Below are 17,220 nucleotides of genomic sequence, written 5' to 3' on the forward strand. Positions count from 1 at the left end.
GTTGAAGGCCCCCTCTATGTCGAGAAAAGCGACTAGTGAGTATTGCTTGTATTCTATGCTCCTCTCAATCTCACTTACAACCTCATGAAGAGCTGTCTCTGTGGATTTTCCTTTGAGATAGGCATGTTGAGATGGTGAAACCGTTGAGTTTGTAATCTTTTCCCTGAGATATACATCCAACAATCGCTCGAGAGTTTTGAGGATGAAGGAGGATAAGCTGATGGGTCTGAAATCTTTCGCTGCATCATGACCGCGTCTACCAGCTTTAGGGATAAAGATTACCTTAACCCTCCTCCAGCTTTTTGGTATGTGCCCCAGCGTAAGGCTTTTCCTGAAAAAGACCTCCAGCCAAGGAATCGTCGTTTCTCGAGTGTTCCACAGCATGGCTGGGAATATCCCATCTGGACCGGCTGCCTTATATGGTTCAAAGTTTTTTATCGCCCATAATATTCTATCTTGGAATACGATGTGGTTGATTATAATGGGTGATATTTTGAATGTTTGAACACTGTCAGTATTGTTCTCAATGTATTCTGTGTTGCCTGGGAAGTGTGTATTTACAAGATGTTCTAGTGTGTCGGCCGATGATTTTGTCCACTCTCCGGTGTCTTTCTTCAAGAAGGAAGGGCAGGAGTGTTCCGTGGATAAAAGCTTGCCTAGTCTGGCCGTATCTTTGGTTGATTCTATGGAACTATAAAAATCTCTCCAAGCCTCTGTCCGAGCCTCTTTGATTGCTTTCTTGTATTCCCTAAGGCAGTCTTTGTATGGTTTGAAGTATTTGTGTTTGTAGCAGATGTTGAAGATTTCTCTTGTCATTTTCCTGAGTTGACTTAGATCTTCATTCCACCAGGTAGGATAAGTTGTTTTACCATATGTGGCTGGGCATGAAGCTTCAAGTCCTTTCGTCAAGGAAGTTTCGAAAGCTCTTACTTTCTAATCTAGGTCTTCCCTTGACGTTATGGTTCTGTTTAAGTGTTGAAGTTTAGACTGGGCCACTCTACGGAATGTGTGCCAGTTTGTTCTTCTAGGATTTCCATATGGGAAAGGTTTCTCAAGCTTGAGATTAATATCGAAGAGAATCCAGCTGTGGTCCGAGAAGGATCTCTTGTCGGATACCCTCCAATTTGTGACTATTTGGGAGTTATTGTTTGTGCATAGGGTAACGTCTAAGCCCTCTTCCCAGCCAGGAAAGTTTGCCGAGCTCGGAAAAGTGAAGGTTGGGGTGGTCCCTACATTACATATGTCTAGGTTGGTGTTTAATAGGAATTCAAAAAGTGATTCACCTCTTTCATTCGTCTCTGAACTGCCCCAGAGCTCATTTCTAGCGTTTGCGTCACAGCCCATCAATAGTTTGTCTGTGCTGTTTAGTGTTGAAAGGAATCGAGCCACTTCGTCTGGCGGCGCCGGTTTCTCGTGTGGCATGTACACCGATGCCAGGTATATCGCCGATTTCTGCAGCTCCACTTTCACCACCCTAAAATCGGGAGTACTAAAATTAGAACACAGAAAAGCTTTTAGGTGTTTTTTGGTGATTATGCATGACCGTTGCTTACCGTCTGCTTTGTTGTAGAAAATATTGATGCTCTTGTTGTTTTGGAACCCCTTAATTTCGTTGTCTCTGACCCAGGGCTCCTGTATGAAACCGATGTCGATGTCCCCTTCCCTGAGGAAGACATCCAAGTTCTCTGTAGCACATTTCCAGTGCTGCAGATTCACCTGTATGGCTCTAGGCATCGGATTTATTGTCGTCTTCAGCTAGGTCCAGCTTTTCTAGCCTTTCTAGCTGTATGTTGTTGTCGACCTCATCTGGGTCTTCCTCATTTTCATTGCTGTCTGCTTTGAAAATTTTTAGTTTGGCCTTTCTTAGACCAAACCGCATTTTGTTGTCTTGTTGTTTTAGTATTGGCAAGCACTCATCCTTGATCTGCAGAACGAATGACATGCTGCTCTTTTGTGGTTTTTCTGCCTTCACGATTGCCCAGTCGTCCATCGGCACCGCAGGGTTGTGTGACTTGAGGTATTTCATATACTTTCATATACTTCTGCACCGCTCAAGTCCATCACTGGTAGCCAAATGGGAGCGCGAGGAGGGCAAGGGATGTCCTTGGCCGGAATTAGCTTAAGTTTTAAGCCTTCCAGTGTGCTGCTGATCTCAGCAACACACCTTTCTAGGACAACCCTTGACCAGTCGTCGTCGCACTTGATGACCCTGCAGCCGCGAAGTACTCCTGCAGAATCGAAGGAAGGGAGAGTTCCGCCCTGTGCTCCAACCACATGCTTGTCTAGCACGAGCTTGGACAGTTTGGCCTCCACTTGCCCCCACTTCTGCAGGACCACTTTGCCACTGTTTGTGGTTTCATCGATTAGTGCATAGAGGAGGTTATCCTTAACCACCTCACTGAACGGTCGTTGCTTTGTTTCTTCGATGCTGCTGGACACCTTAGGTCTCTTCGGTGCCTGATCGATTACGTCCTGTGACCTGTTTCTCTTCAACGCATCGCCTTTTTTCCTGTCGTCTTCTTTAGGTTTTTTGGATAAGAAGTCTTCGTACTCCTTAACCACCTGCTGGTATTTTAATTTGTCGGCCGCGTCGCGCTCGTCAGTCGCTCCACCGAGTTCATTTTTGGCAATCTTGCTTAGAATGAACCTCGCCTTCGTGTAGCGAGACTTCATGAGAGCACCCTCGGATTTGTGCTTTTTAGCGACCTGACTCTCTCTCTGAGTGCCGTCTGCCGCCTTTTTCGATACTTGTGGTAGAACTGTTTGTTGTTGTTGTTGCTTGCTTGGTAAGGGTGTGCTATGGCTGGTACTTCCCTTACTCTTTGCTGACTCAGCCGTATCTTGGCTGGAGGCCAGCAGGGTATCCTCCTCGGAGGATGGTATTGTGTCGCAGCGCGGCACAAATTTTTTGTTTTTTTCATTTTGTTGTGTGTTCATTTTCATCTATTTCTTACGGTTGCTTCGCCTGACTACGTCAAGCTCCACAACCAACGAGTATTTAGGGGATGTAATGGGGTCCTCCGCGGCAGCGCCCCTTACCGCGGCAAGGCCACAGTTACTCTCGAAGGCGGCCAGGTATTCGAGAGGGAAACTCCTTTCGCGATGCACATGTTTTAATTCCCTGCACCATTCAGTTCTCGGCACGATTCCAAGCACACCTTGACTTGGGAATGTGTTGGTACGGTACTCTCCATATAGATGATTGGACGAGCATCCCACACGCCGTAGCGTGTAAGGGTGTTCTACCAATCCCCATACAGAGCTTCCCTCTTAGTTCATGACAGGTTAAATTCCTAAGAAGGAATTTAGCCTTCATTTAAGCCCCATCCCCGAGGCAAGGAGACCAACCACGATGAGGTGAGTGAGTGAGTGGTACTTTACGACTAACTTTAGAAGTGAGCTTTAAAAATATTTTAAAAGAATTTATTCAAAGGATTGCACATGCCGCTGCAACGTGATCAGTAGCTTGCCGTTAGCTTGAGATGCGGACATAACGTCAGCAAATTAGTCCGAACTTTCAGGTAAACAAAATACTGAGCATATGGTGCGCGTGCTATACGCAGCGAAAAATGTTTATTTCGCTTGAAATTTTTGTGTCGTTAATTTATATTAATAAGCATTGTTTTGCTGGAAGTTCAGAATACAAATATGTACGTACATAGGCTAGGGTATCAAGTTTGCATACGCAAAAGGGAATTGCTGTAGCATTTGTTAGGCATTAATTAGAACCTTAAGATATTTACTCCCTAATTATTGCATGAAATATGATAAGGCGATGCTCGTGAGGTAGGTCATGGTTGCTTCAGTGCATACATGCAAATACGTTTCTTCGAAGTTTTCTTTTATTTATTTTAAATTTCAAAGCTTTATACTATCTAGAAAATCCATACATACATATACTCGTATTATTCCCTGTAATAAAATTTAAATTGAAAAAAATTTAAATTTTCAATTGAACTTTTGCGCAAACATAATTAAGATAATATATAGTATATACGTATATATTGAGTTTTAATGAAATGGTTTTTATCGTTATAAGATATTTGCATTTAATATTTAATATCAAATATTCTAATAATGCTGAAAGTAAATAAAATGTACCAAAACGTCAGCAGGGTTGCAATGCAAAGCTTTACAAAGCATCAATATTTCACTGAGCAATGCATACCTACATACGGTATTCAGACGATGCAATACTTTTATATTGTATACATAGATGCTTTCCATTTCAATTCAGCCGGGCTATTCGGGTCATGTTCTTCGATTTCGATGTAACTCAAATATGTTGCTCTCTGGTCAAAATAATGAGACACGTATTTTTTTGTTCGCCCGAAAAAAATTGTTTTCAAGAGTTATCGGCAATTTTGTTTTTCGGCTCAAAATCAATTTTTTTTAATTATATAAGAAATATTTTTTTTTAAATGCCCATAACTTAGTCAAAAATGAACCGATTTTAATAATTCTGGGTTCAAAATGATCGTCATTACTTACACGAGCGACTTTATGTAGAAATAATTGCAAAAAAGTAGTTGACAATTTTTTATTTAGCAAAAAAGAAAGAAATTGAAATTTTTTCGAAATTCAATATTTCAAAAAGTGTATTTTTGTTTTTTATAACTTTTTCCAAATCAAGAGGACACCTCAAACTTCAATTGAGCTGAATGCCCAGTAGCTAAAATGAGTTGTTTTTGAGTAATGAATTTTTGAGTAAAAAACCTGTTTCGCACTTTTTGTTTTTTGGAAAATAAAAAATGTTCAATTACTTTTTTGCAATTGTTTCTACATGAAGTCGTTTGTGTAAGTAATGATGATCATTTTGAATCCAGAATCATTAAAATCGGTTCATTTTTGACCAAATTATGAGCGTTTAACAAAAAAAAATTCTTATATAATAAAAAAAAAATCGATTTTGAGCCGAAGAACAAAATTGCCGATAAATCTTGAAAAAAAATTTTTCGGGCGAACAAAAAAATACGTGTCTCATTATTTTGGCCAGAGAGCAACATATTTGAGTTACAACGAAATCGAAGAACATGACCCGAATAGCCCGGTTAAATTGAAATGGAAAGCATCCATACTGTTGCAATAGCGAAGATTAGCGAGCCGATCGGCAACAATAGCGAACGAAATGCCAAAACAAAAACATGTTACCACTTTGTGATTTTATTTGACAATCTAGTGACCGAACTCAGCGGAGTTATTGTAAGAGATTTATTTTAATTTTAACGAAAGAAAATTCGAAACAATTGGTGCCAGAAATGGGATTGTTCAATGGTAAATGGTAAAGTTTAGCCAACTCAAGGTTCAGCAGCTTAAGAAAGAATTGGAGCAGCGTGGTTTTTTAACTACTCCGAGCAAGGCAGAGTTACAGGTACGGCTGCGCGAGGCCATTGAGGCAGAGGGCGTCGATATAGACTAAGATGTTTTCAAGATAGAAGCTGAGGAGTCATCGACAAAAATGGAAGAGAAGGCAGAACCTACTTGACCTCCACCAGGTGGACATGGAGGTGATTATGGCTGCATTGTCGCAAATATCATCGGAAATGTCATCGCGGTCTTTGCAAACGGAATCGCAAATATCAGAAATCTCAGTACGGTTGTCACAAATGTCAACGGAAATGTCTTCACAGATAAATGCACGTATATTCAAATTGACAGCATAGGAGACTTATATAACGTCGCAACTGGAAATGACTGAGGTTGAGGTAGATGCAGTGAGGGCTTACCTCTGTAAACTACAACTAACCCCTCCAGTGGTCCCAAAGTAAAAGCACCATCCTTCGACGGTACTGTACCATTCCAGATATTTCAGGTCCAGTTCGAAACAACAGCAACAAAAAATCACTGGAGTACTGCAGGCAAAGTTGTTGGATCCGTTCCCTCACTTAAGGGTTCTACCGCCGAAGTACTGCAGACACTTCCAGAAGCTGATCGGGGCAACTATGAAATTCTGATGGCAGCAATAGGAAGATGTTACGGAAGTGACCACATTCAACAAATGTTCCAGATGGAACCGACGAATCACTATAAGAGGACAAATGCGAATGGTGTATGCGAAAGAAAAAGCGGACTTCGTTGAGAAGATGAAGTGCTAGGCATTCATAAGAGGTATACGAGATCCGAAAACAAAACGCGCGGCATACTCAACTCTGAAAGGGACATTTGATGCAACTATGTCATTTACGCTGCCACAGGAAACAGCAGCTCTCTTGAGCAAGGCAGTGCCCAAAGTCCATCGAATTGATGTTGAAGAGCCTACCTCAATGGACGAAAGTAGTAAGGGTGTCCTTTCAGCAGTTTACATGAAGAAGCTCGGATTTAAAGTGTTACAACTGCGGTAAAAACGGACATAGGGCCCGCAGTATACCATGAAGCCAACCGAAGACGAGCCCAGGAGAAAGAAAGAGAAGCGCGGAAACTAAAACGAACCAGCTCTAAGAGGCGAAAACTCGTTCTTACAACTGAATGCCCCGCAGTCTCTGTGTCGCAAATTGGACAGAAAAACAGCAATTTGACGATAAGGGGAACTGTAAATGGTCGATCCCAAGTGTTTACTCTGATGCAACGAACTCGATGATCCAGTCAGTTTTATATTAGTAAATGGTAGTATGGCACCACTGGTTGGCTACAAGCTCCAGACAGCTACAGGAGGAGAGAGTGATGACGGAAAAAGACAAGGGAGTTCCAGTAAGCGCTCTAAATAATTTCAAGGTACCAGTTATTTTGGATAAAGAAGCTGTAATTGGAAAATGTCGGGCTGTAGAAGCTATAGTAAATTCCGATCAACCACAACGGGAAATTCCAGGAAGCAGGAAGAAAAACCTCCGATTTCATAAGGGCTTGGTTGCAGGAAGTAAAGGAGCTAGAGAGGATAAAACCTAAGAGATTGCTGGAGAAATACGAAATACGATTGCTGGAATAATACGGCGATTTTGGAAAGTCTGCCACCGTAAAACATCGAATATATACAGGAGATGCAAAGCAAATTTACCAAGTTCCACATCAATAAGCCCGTGGAGCTCACCAGTTGGGCTGGTTAGAAAGAAAGATGGAAGCACATGATTTTTTGCAGCTTTTAGAAATCTGAATGGAGTCACGAAACAGGAGTTATCCGGAGCGAAATAGTTTCCCACTCTTGATTAAAAAGTGGTTACTGAGAGGTGGAAAGCGAGGATTGCGATCGTGAGAAGACATCCTTCAGCATAGAAGATGGGTTGTGGCAGTTTTATGTGATGCTTTTCGGATTACGTAACGCACCAGCAACTTTTAAGCGGCTGATGGTGCATGTGCTGAGGGAACTCCACTGGAAAACGTGTGTGGTCTATCTGAATATCATCATCATCATGGATAAGATTGTCAACGACCATCTGAAAAATTTGGAAGAAGACCTTCAGCACATAGCCTCCACGAAATTACGATTGAATCCGAAGAAGTGTGCCTTGTTCAAAACAGAAGTCACGTATCTTGGACATAAGATAACTGTCGAAGGCATCAAGATAGAAAAGGAGAAGGTAGAGGCTGTAAAAGATTAGCCCCGTCCAAAAAATGTGCCCGAAGTGCGAAGTTTCCTAGGACTATGCAATATTACTGTCGTTTTGTTCCAGGATTCCCAATTTTGCCCGGATCCCCTACAATCTCACCAAGAAAAACTGTGCTTTTGTGTGACACAAGAAGAAGCGTTGAAAGAGCTTCTTTGTACTGCACCTATATTAGCTTATCCGGTCGCGGGACAAAAGTTCGTTGCGAATACAGTTGCCAGCGCATACGGAATAGGTGAAGTACTGTCATAAATCATCAAATGGCAAGAAAAAGTGATCGCATACTATAGCAGAGTCATCGGAAAAGAATTACTGTGTAACCAGACAAGAAATGTAAGCTGTGGTTGGGTGCGTAAAACATTTCCACAATTACTTGTACGGTCAACGATTCCAGTTAAGAACAGAACATGCAGTTCAAGCATCCGAAAGGACAAATTGCACGATTGAACGAAAGTTACGAGATCGAACATCAAAAAAGGGAACAACATTGAAATGCTGATGCACTATCTCGGCGACCTTGAGCTATAGAATGCAAACATTTTTCCGAAGTCGAGAGATCTGAAGGGATAGTTGATATCAGACTAATGCAGTTGCAACCCGAGGATGAGTGGGAGCCATGAGCGATAAGAATGACACAATTGAATGATGCTGACCTGCGAAAGATCATGGCTCCATTTGGTTCGATGGATTTGGTGTCTAATCAAGACGATCAGACTTAAGTGTAGGGCAGTGTTGCAATGGCGAAGTTTCGCGAACCAACCGGCAACAATAGCGAACGAAATACCAAAACAAAACATATATATATAAGCCGAGATGCATGCACATGGGGTATTTAGTAGGAAATTGAATTTGTAAACGAATAAACGAAAAGTAATAGAGGGATTCAGTCTTAAGCTGAACATGTAAGATGTAAAGTAAAGTGCTGAAAATAAAGAAAAGCAAGTGTGTTACTATTAGTTTGTGATTTTGTTTCACAATCTAGTAATCGAACTCAGAGGAGTTATTGTAAGAGATTTATTTTATTTTAGCATAAAAAATTCATAACAATACGTTTTTGAAAACGACCAATATTGTATGTGTCTTATGATTTTTGTTTTCTTTGTATTTTTTCCAATTTGTTTATTAAATTATCATCATGAATTCGGAGAAGATAAAGAAGTTTTTTAAAAAATACAATTATTTGAGGCTTGCTTTAAGTCTTTTGAAGTTAAGGATAGTTCAATAGCTGACTTAGTGATAACAAAGCCTGGGTAGAGGATTGAGTACAGCTTATCAACAGGTACAGGAAGAGCCGTTGATCAGTTCTCGGACGAAGGAAGAACTTAACGAAATTGAAAACGCTCGGGTGACTGGGTTATGGAACTCGAAGTTTTACTGAAACACAAGCCGCTGGCCCTATACACTTTAGTGCACATTAGGTATAAGGTGCGGGGTGCGTCGGATCGTGCTTGGGTATCACACAACATGTTGAAAACCGATTAAAAGAGGATAAAAGAAACCCACTCACTCCCAAAACAGAATAACACGATCCCCCAAGAAAGTTAATTGAAAATAGTCCAAAACAAAAAATATTGGAAAATAAATACACGTATTGCGCCTAATTTTCCAGATTCACAAATCCGAAACCTAGTAAGGAAATATTAAATTTTGCTTTCAGTTCAAAATTATGGAAATTAGCGATTTAGCCGGCAAAAAAATTAAATAACAAAAAGTGAAATAAAATACAAATATTATGTATAATAGAAAATAAGAATTCAAGCGAAATAGCACAAAAAAACTAAATACTGCTACAAAACTAACAAGTTATAACATGCTAACCAAAGAAAAAAAATCTAACACACTAACAATTTGTAGAATTAAAGACAACTTATCGTATTACAGATTGCCTCTTCTGGCATTAGACACCAACAATAAAATTGGAGAAGGAAGTGAAGTGAAAATGATTGCGGTTGAACGTGTTACAAAAAATTTTTAGTTTCAGAATCCTCTAGGATCTCAATTTTGAGCGTTTTTACCGAAATTTATATACTTTAATGTGCAATAAGGTAGTGAATCGTAGAATAGTTTCACAAATTCGTTAGCTTGGACGCTATCCGAGCTATTCGCATTTTTACCAGCGGAGCTATACAATTTTTTTTTCAGTTCGCTACACAGAGAACGTTAAGGTATAGAGAAGTCTCAATGACAGGAATTTCTCGCGAAGACTTTTTCACCACAGACACATTTTTCACCAAAAATTAACAGTAAGGGGCTGAATTATGTAAATTTAGCAGCAGTCGATAAGAATTTGTTGGTGATTAGAAGCAAAGAATGTTAGGTAGCTTTTTAATATGACCTATATATTTGAAATTCTCCAAATCATCCAAAATTATATACATATCATATAGTCTGTCTGTCTGGTGTCTGTAAAACTTTGTTGAATCCCTTCAACTGAATCAAAATCTTCTATAGAAAACGCTTCATTACCAGGCGCAGAGGAAGATGGTATATGCAAATGTAAATTTGTGAATTTATATACATGTGCGCATATGTATATGCTGTGTGTATGTATGCTCACTAGCCACAGCTCAAAATAAAACGGTAAACTTCTCAAGAAATCCTCTGCGCATTCATAGGCACAGCGCAAATTCATAGGAACAGCATTGCATATACAGTAACCTTGAAATGTTTACAGGCATCTTCAAATGCTCTGATTTCAGAGTAAGTTTCTACCTTTGCAGATATATGCATATGTTTTGTGCACTTTTTATCAACTGAAGAACTACATATGTAAAGTAATCTACTAATTAACTATTTGCCTAACTATTTGCCTACTATCAGTTAACATAAAATAATTGTTTCCAAATTTTCTCTTAGTATTAAAATGTCCGAATCAGACCTTTTTTTTAAGCTACTTGTTTTCTTCTGCAACTTACTGTATGCTCATGCGCGCACTTGGCGCACAGCATCTGCGGCTGTCGAGCATTTAGAAAGACATATATACATACATACATACATTGATGCATACATATGTACGATGCCGCGGGCACTCGACTTGACAAAAATTCAAGATTTATCAAATATTGGCAAATAATTCTACGCGAAATATTCCAATATTGACTATTTTCGAATGGTCGAGAAAATTGGCATATGGCGGCTCGTTTTATAAATGAAAGTACTTTGCTCGTAGAAATATGAGCTCGAATTTATCAATGAATTTTTCGATGATAAGTTTTTGTTGTACAGTACAATAGTTGAAACTGTTCGGCGCCGCCGCGACTATTCAGCGCTATGGCAACTAGAATGATGACCGCTACGCCTGCGTCTATGACTGCATTTTGTTCTTGTAGTCGCTAGGCATAGAATTTTAGCTTTGAACGACATACGCATTTTGAGGAATAAAGTGAGTGCCCTGTGTGTGCGGTTGTATGTACATGCATATGTGTATATTAAACAGCAGTTGAGTAAATATCCTTTGTTCGAATGAAGAAAGAATGTTAACCTGTAGGCTAGCTACAAGCACTTTATCATAGAAAACAAATACATATGCTAAGTTCAATATTGACTTAGAAAGAGCAAACTTTCCAAAAATAAATACATATATTATGTCCATCTGTTTGTTGAATCCCTTCTGAATCAAATCCTCTATAGAAAACGCTTCATTACCAGGCACACAGGAAGATGGCATATGCAAATGTAAATTTGTGAATTTATATACATATGCGCATATGTATTATATATGCTGTGTGCCACAGCTCAAAATAAAACGGTAAAACTTCTCAAGAAATCCAGCGCGCATTCATAGGCGCAGCGCACATTCATAGGCACAGCATTGTACATATACCAGAGAAAGTTAATGATAGAGAGTTCTCACGAGCTACGAATAGTGTGAATTGTCAAAAATGAAGTGAAACCGCGAACACTTTTTCACCTCGCTCAACTCGACAGCGGGGAACTGCTTAACAGAGCTGATTACAGTGAATTATGTACAAGTACATTGGCTCTGCTCACTTTTTGGTTTCTGTATGAAATCAAATTGACGAATGCCGACGGCATTTTGCAAGGCATTTGCTTGTGCATTTTTATGTTCCCTTGATAAACGAAAATTTATTCAATTTATATTTTCAAACCAAATAAAGATTTAAAATTCAACATTTAAAATCATTTAATGTTACAAAATACATTATAAAACGACCTCCTCACATTTTGTTGTGTGCGTTTTAGTAAATTTGATGAAAACGAAATTAATTTTAGACAAGAATTCAAAGAGCATATTGGTATATTGATGAATATATATGTATATCAATATATGTATATATATACATATTTTTGTTAGTTATATGTATTTGTGCAAAAGTTCAATTGCATCTTCAATTCTTATAGTGTTACAAATGTATGTATGTATGTGCACACACACTGCAGCAACAATGACCTATCTCACGACGCATTGCCTTATCATATTTATGTACATTTGAAAATGCATTTTTTGTTCCTTTGCCAAAGGAAATATTTTTCAATTTACATATATTACAGGGAATAATACATATATGTATGCATTTTATAGATAGTATAAAACTTTGAAATTAAAAAAAAAAACTTCAAAGAAACGTATTTGCATACATACATATATGGTGTATATAGTGTATATAGTGCATCTTTAATAAATATAGTGTTGCACGCATATGTATGCACTGAAACATGACCTACCTCACGAGCATCGCCTTATCATATTTCATGCAATAATTAGGGAGTAAATATTCGAATGATCGAATTCCTGCAAATACTAAAACAACTTCTTCTGCATACGCATCGACGTATGTGCATGTGCGTATATCCACACTTGATGCCCTAACTATGTACGTTCAATTATTGATCAAATCAAAAAATTCTGTATACAAAACGCTTCAATACCAGGCACACAGGAAGATAGCATATGCAAATATAAATACATATGTGAATTGAATTCAACCAAAACAATGCTTTTTAATATACACATATGCATGTACATACAACCGCACACACAGGGCACTCACTTTATTCCTCAAAATGCGTATGTCGTTCAAAGCTAAATTCTATGCCTAGCGACTACAAGAACAAAATGCAGTCATAGACGCAGGCGTAGCGGCCATCATTCTAGTTGCCATAGCGCTGAATAGTCGCGGCGGCGCCGAACAGTTTCAACTATTGTACTGTACAACAAAAACTCATCATCGAAAAATTCATTGATAAATTCGAGCTCATATTTCTACGAGCAAAGTACTTTCATTCATAAAACGAGCCGCCATATGCCAATTTTCTCGACCATTCGAAAATAGTCAATATTGGAATATTTCGCGTAGAATTATTTGCCAATATTTGGTAAATCTTGAATTTTTGTCAAGTCGAGTGACTGTGGCTCCGTACATATGTACTCGTATGCATCAATATGTGTATGTAAATATGTTTTTCTAAATGCTTGACAACCGCAGCTGCTGTGCATCAAGTGTGCGCATGAGCATATATATTAGTAAGTTACGGAAAATTACATACATAAGTAGCTTATAAAGAAGTTCTGTGTCGGACATTTCAATGCTAGAAGTAAATTTCGAAACAATTATTTTATGTTAACTGATAGTAGGCAAATAGTTAATTAGTAGATTACTTTACATATGTAGTTCTTCAGTTGATAAAAAATGCACAAAACATATGCATATATCTGCAAAGTTAGAAACTTACTCTGAAATCAGAGCATTTGAAGATGCCTGTAAACATTTCAAGGTTACTGTATATACAATGCTGTTCCTATGAATTTGCGCTGTGCCAATGAATGCGCGGAGGATTACTTGAGAAGTTTGCCGTTTTATTTTGAGCTGTGGCTAGTGAGCATACATACACACAGCATATACATATGCGCATATGTATATAAATTCACAAATTTACATTTGCATATACCATCTTCCTCTGCGCCTGGTAATGAAGCGTTTTCTATAGAAGATTTTGATTCAGTTGAAGGGATTCAACAAAGTTTTACAGACACCAGACAGACAGACTAATAACATATGTATTTAATTTTGGATGATTTGGAAAAATTCAAATATATAGGTCATATTAAAAAGCTACCTAACATTCTTTGCTCCTAATCACCAACAAATTCTTATCGACTGCTGCTAAATTTACATAATTCAGCCCCTTACTGTTAATTTTTGGTGAAAAATGTGTCTGTGGTGAAAAAGTCTTCGCGAGACGAGTACTCTCGAAATTCCATAGGTTCCTGTCATTGAGACTTCTCTATACATTAACGTTCTTTGCATATACACATATTTACATACATATGTATGTGGGTGCAAACATATATACGGAGCCGCGGGCACTCGACTTGACAAAAATTCAATATTGGGAAATAATTCTACGCGAAATATTCCAATATTGACTATTTTCGAATTGTCGAGAAAATTGGCATATGGGCGGCTCGTTTTATGAATGAAAGTGGTTGCTCTTAGAAGAATGAGCTCGAATTTATCAATGAAGTTTTTGATGATGAGTTTTTGTTGTACAATACAATAGTTGAAACTGTTCGGCGCCGCTGCGACTGTTCAGCGCTATGGCAACTAGAATGATGGCCGCTATGGCTGCGCCTATTAATGCAATTTGTTCTTGTAGTCGCTAGGCATAGAATTTTAGGTTTGAACGACATACGCATTTACAGAAATAAAGAGAGTGGTCCGAGTGTGCGGTTGTATGTACATACATATGTGTATATTAATAAGCATTGTTTTGCTGGAAGTTCAGAACACAAATATGTATATACGTACATAGGCTAGGTCATGATTCTAGTTGCATATGTACCTATATAAATTCACATATTTAAATTTGCATATGCCATCTTCCTGTGTGCCTGGTAATGAAGCGTTTTCTATAAAGAATTTTTTGATTTGTTTGAAGGGATATGGACACCAAGTGTACATACAAATATGTACATGAAATTTCAAAAGAAATTTGTTTTAGCATTTATGAGGCAGGAATTTGATCATTAGGTTATTTACTCCCTAATTATTGCATGAAATATAAGGCGATGCTCGTGAGGTAGGTCATGTTGCTTCAGTGCCCACATATGCGTGCAACACTATATTTAATAAAGATACAATTGAACTTAGTTGTCCCATATATGCAAATACGTTTCTTTGAAGTTTTCCTTTATTTATTTTAAAGTTTTATACTATCTAGAAAATGCATACATACAAATATATGTATTCCCTGTAATAAAATGTAAATTGAAAAAAATTTGGTTTGCCAAAGGAACAAATAAATGCATATTCAAATGTAAATACATATGTCGATATACCAGAACACTTGTATGCTATGAATTAATTTCGACACAAAAAATTACTAAAAAGTTTCATCAAATTTGTTTATTGTAGTTTTAAATTTACTAAAACGCACATACCAAAATGTGAGAGGTCGTTTTATAATGTATTTTTTTAAATTAAAACAAAATATTAACGTTACTTTGATTTGAAATGTTGGCGCATATAATAAATAATCAATCATTTTTTCTTCATCATCTTTGTTTGAAAATACAAATTGAATAAATTTTCGTTTATCAAGGGAACATAAAAATGCAGAAGCAAATACTTTGCAAAATGACGTCGGCTATTCGTCAATTTGATTTCCTACAGAAGCCAAAAACTGTGCAGGGCCAATATGCTAAAGAGAGAAATCGCTGTAAACAGCTCTGTTAATAGTTTCACCACACCCCGGCGGTGGTTTCACTTCATTTTTGACAATTCACACTATTCGTAGCTCGTGAGAATTCTCTATCATTAACGTTCTCTGAGCCTTCTATATCAATTTACGTTCTCTGCTTTTGGTTGATTCCGATCCCTTCCAATTGCATCGGAGTTGACATTTCGCAATGTCTGCTGCATTTTACTGTCACATGAAGCACCCGCTATTTCGTTGCCGTCAGATGTCGCTGCGCCTCTCTTTTATACGATTCTTGTTGCTTAGATGCCTACTTTGTATTAATGTACAGAGAACGTAAATTGATAGAGAAGGCTCAGGAAATGCTAACAAAACGCGGGTAAGAAATTTTTATTATTTCACCACGGCCTTGGAAAAGTTAACAGAAGAGAATTAACATAGCGGAGCGTAGTCAACCGAATTAAATATAGCGTTTGCACTGAAATGTAAAATGCTATGACTTGGTGTTAGACAAAAGAAAATAACAGCAGACTTGTACATTTTTCTTTCATGCTTATTTGCCGTCGGCATTTTGCATGCGCAAATGGATTATTTCTTGTGAGATGAATAAATTAATTCTTAGTATATGCATGAATGAATGTGAAATTTTAAGTATCTATTTGACTAAATTGTATTGAATTTAGGTCTATTATCAAAATTATTCAAATATAATATCATAACATAAAAAATAACTTTGTAAACCATTCATTTACATCAAGGTTTATTATTCAACAATATGTTGTACTTTTTAAATTATTATATACATATGTATGTATATTCATATGCTACAAAGTGTTGAATACATCTAACATCTACTATCCATATTTATGTGGGCAGAAAAAAATCTTGACCTGTCTTATAACACAGCTCATATGTATCACTACATATTATAAAACAAAGTCGCTTTTTCTGTCCCTATGTCCCCTTATACGCTTAAATCTTTAAAACTACGCAACGGATTTTGATGCGGGAAGATAGATTGATTGAAGAGGAAGTTTATATCTATATAATGTGAAGAAATATATAAAGGGGGCGTGGCAATCGGTCAAAATGTGGAAAAAAAACATAAATTTTTTGTTTTCACGGCCATAAATCATAAACGAATCAATCAATTAAAATGAAACTTTCTTGAAGTTTAACTTTGAAATATTTACTTTCTTTCTGCATCAAAAAAAAATCATTGATTTATTTGTTATTTAACCAAAATTGTTTAAACAAAAGCAGCTCTTTTTCCAAAAAAAAAACTGTTTGTGTGTTTGTTCGCTGTCAACCGAATGAAGCAACAGGCGTTAAGCGATAATCTCACCACACCTCATTAATGTTGAATTACATCGTATGGTGACGTATGTATGTATGTATTTACGAATCGCTCGCATTATTTCATTTCGGACGTATGTACATATGTATCTATGTATGTACTGAATTCCATGTAATTATATGTACATACAATTTTACAGCGAAATAAAACGCTATTTTCACGTTCTATATTAGTAAATCGCATATAATTAAAATACAGTTTTTGAATAGTTTTTATTGATTCGGAGCGCGTTTAGTTTGCTATCGATTCCATACAATAACATTTTTTGTCATTTACTTTTTACGACAACTAATAGCTTATTTTCGAAGCGATTTCAACAAATAGGTACAACATTAATCCTTATCCAATTAAATACCTTAAATACATTGTTGTTTTCATATAGATCTATGTATATGGCTCTTTACAGCATATAATTAAAAACAATATTTTTCAAGATATTACATCAGTAATTAGTAATTGAGATCTACCGGAAAAATTGCGTTAGCTGTTGCGTCATCCGGCATTGCCGCTACTCTTTTGGAAAGAGGCCGAACCACACACTCTACAATCAAGCACCCGCTGAAAATCGCCACCGATGATGATAACAGCGTCTGTAGTGTTTCTAGACAGAGCAATACAGGAAAATTGATGCGTGACTGCTCATTAATAATCTGGGACGAAGCTACC

At 37.5% G+C, this 17,220-nt stretch overlaps 1 protein-coding gene across 1 annotated transcript; it reads right to left on the minus strand.

Annotated features, from left to right (window-relative positions):
- Nucleotides 1-2,022: 2,022 nt before the first annotated feature.
- On the minus strand, nt 2,023-2,937 carry LOC129250812 (uncharacterized). Its single transcript, XM_054890397.1, has one exon. The coding sequence runs from the start codon at nt 2,935-2,937 to the stop codon at nt 2,023-2,025; it is 915 nt and encodes a 304-aa protein (XP_054746372.1).
- Nucleotides 2,938-17,220: the final 14,283 nt, after the last annotated feature.

Source organism: Anastrepha obliqua, chromosome 6 (assembly GCF_027943255.1).
Source record: "Anastrepha obliqua isolate idAnaObli1 chromosome 6, idAnaObli1_1.0, whole genome shotgun sequence".
Lineage (NCBI taxonomy): Eukaryota > Metazoa > Arthropoda > Insecta > Diptera > Tephritidae > Anastrepha > Anastrepha obliqua.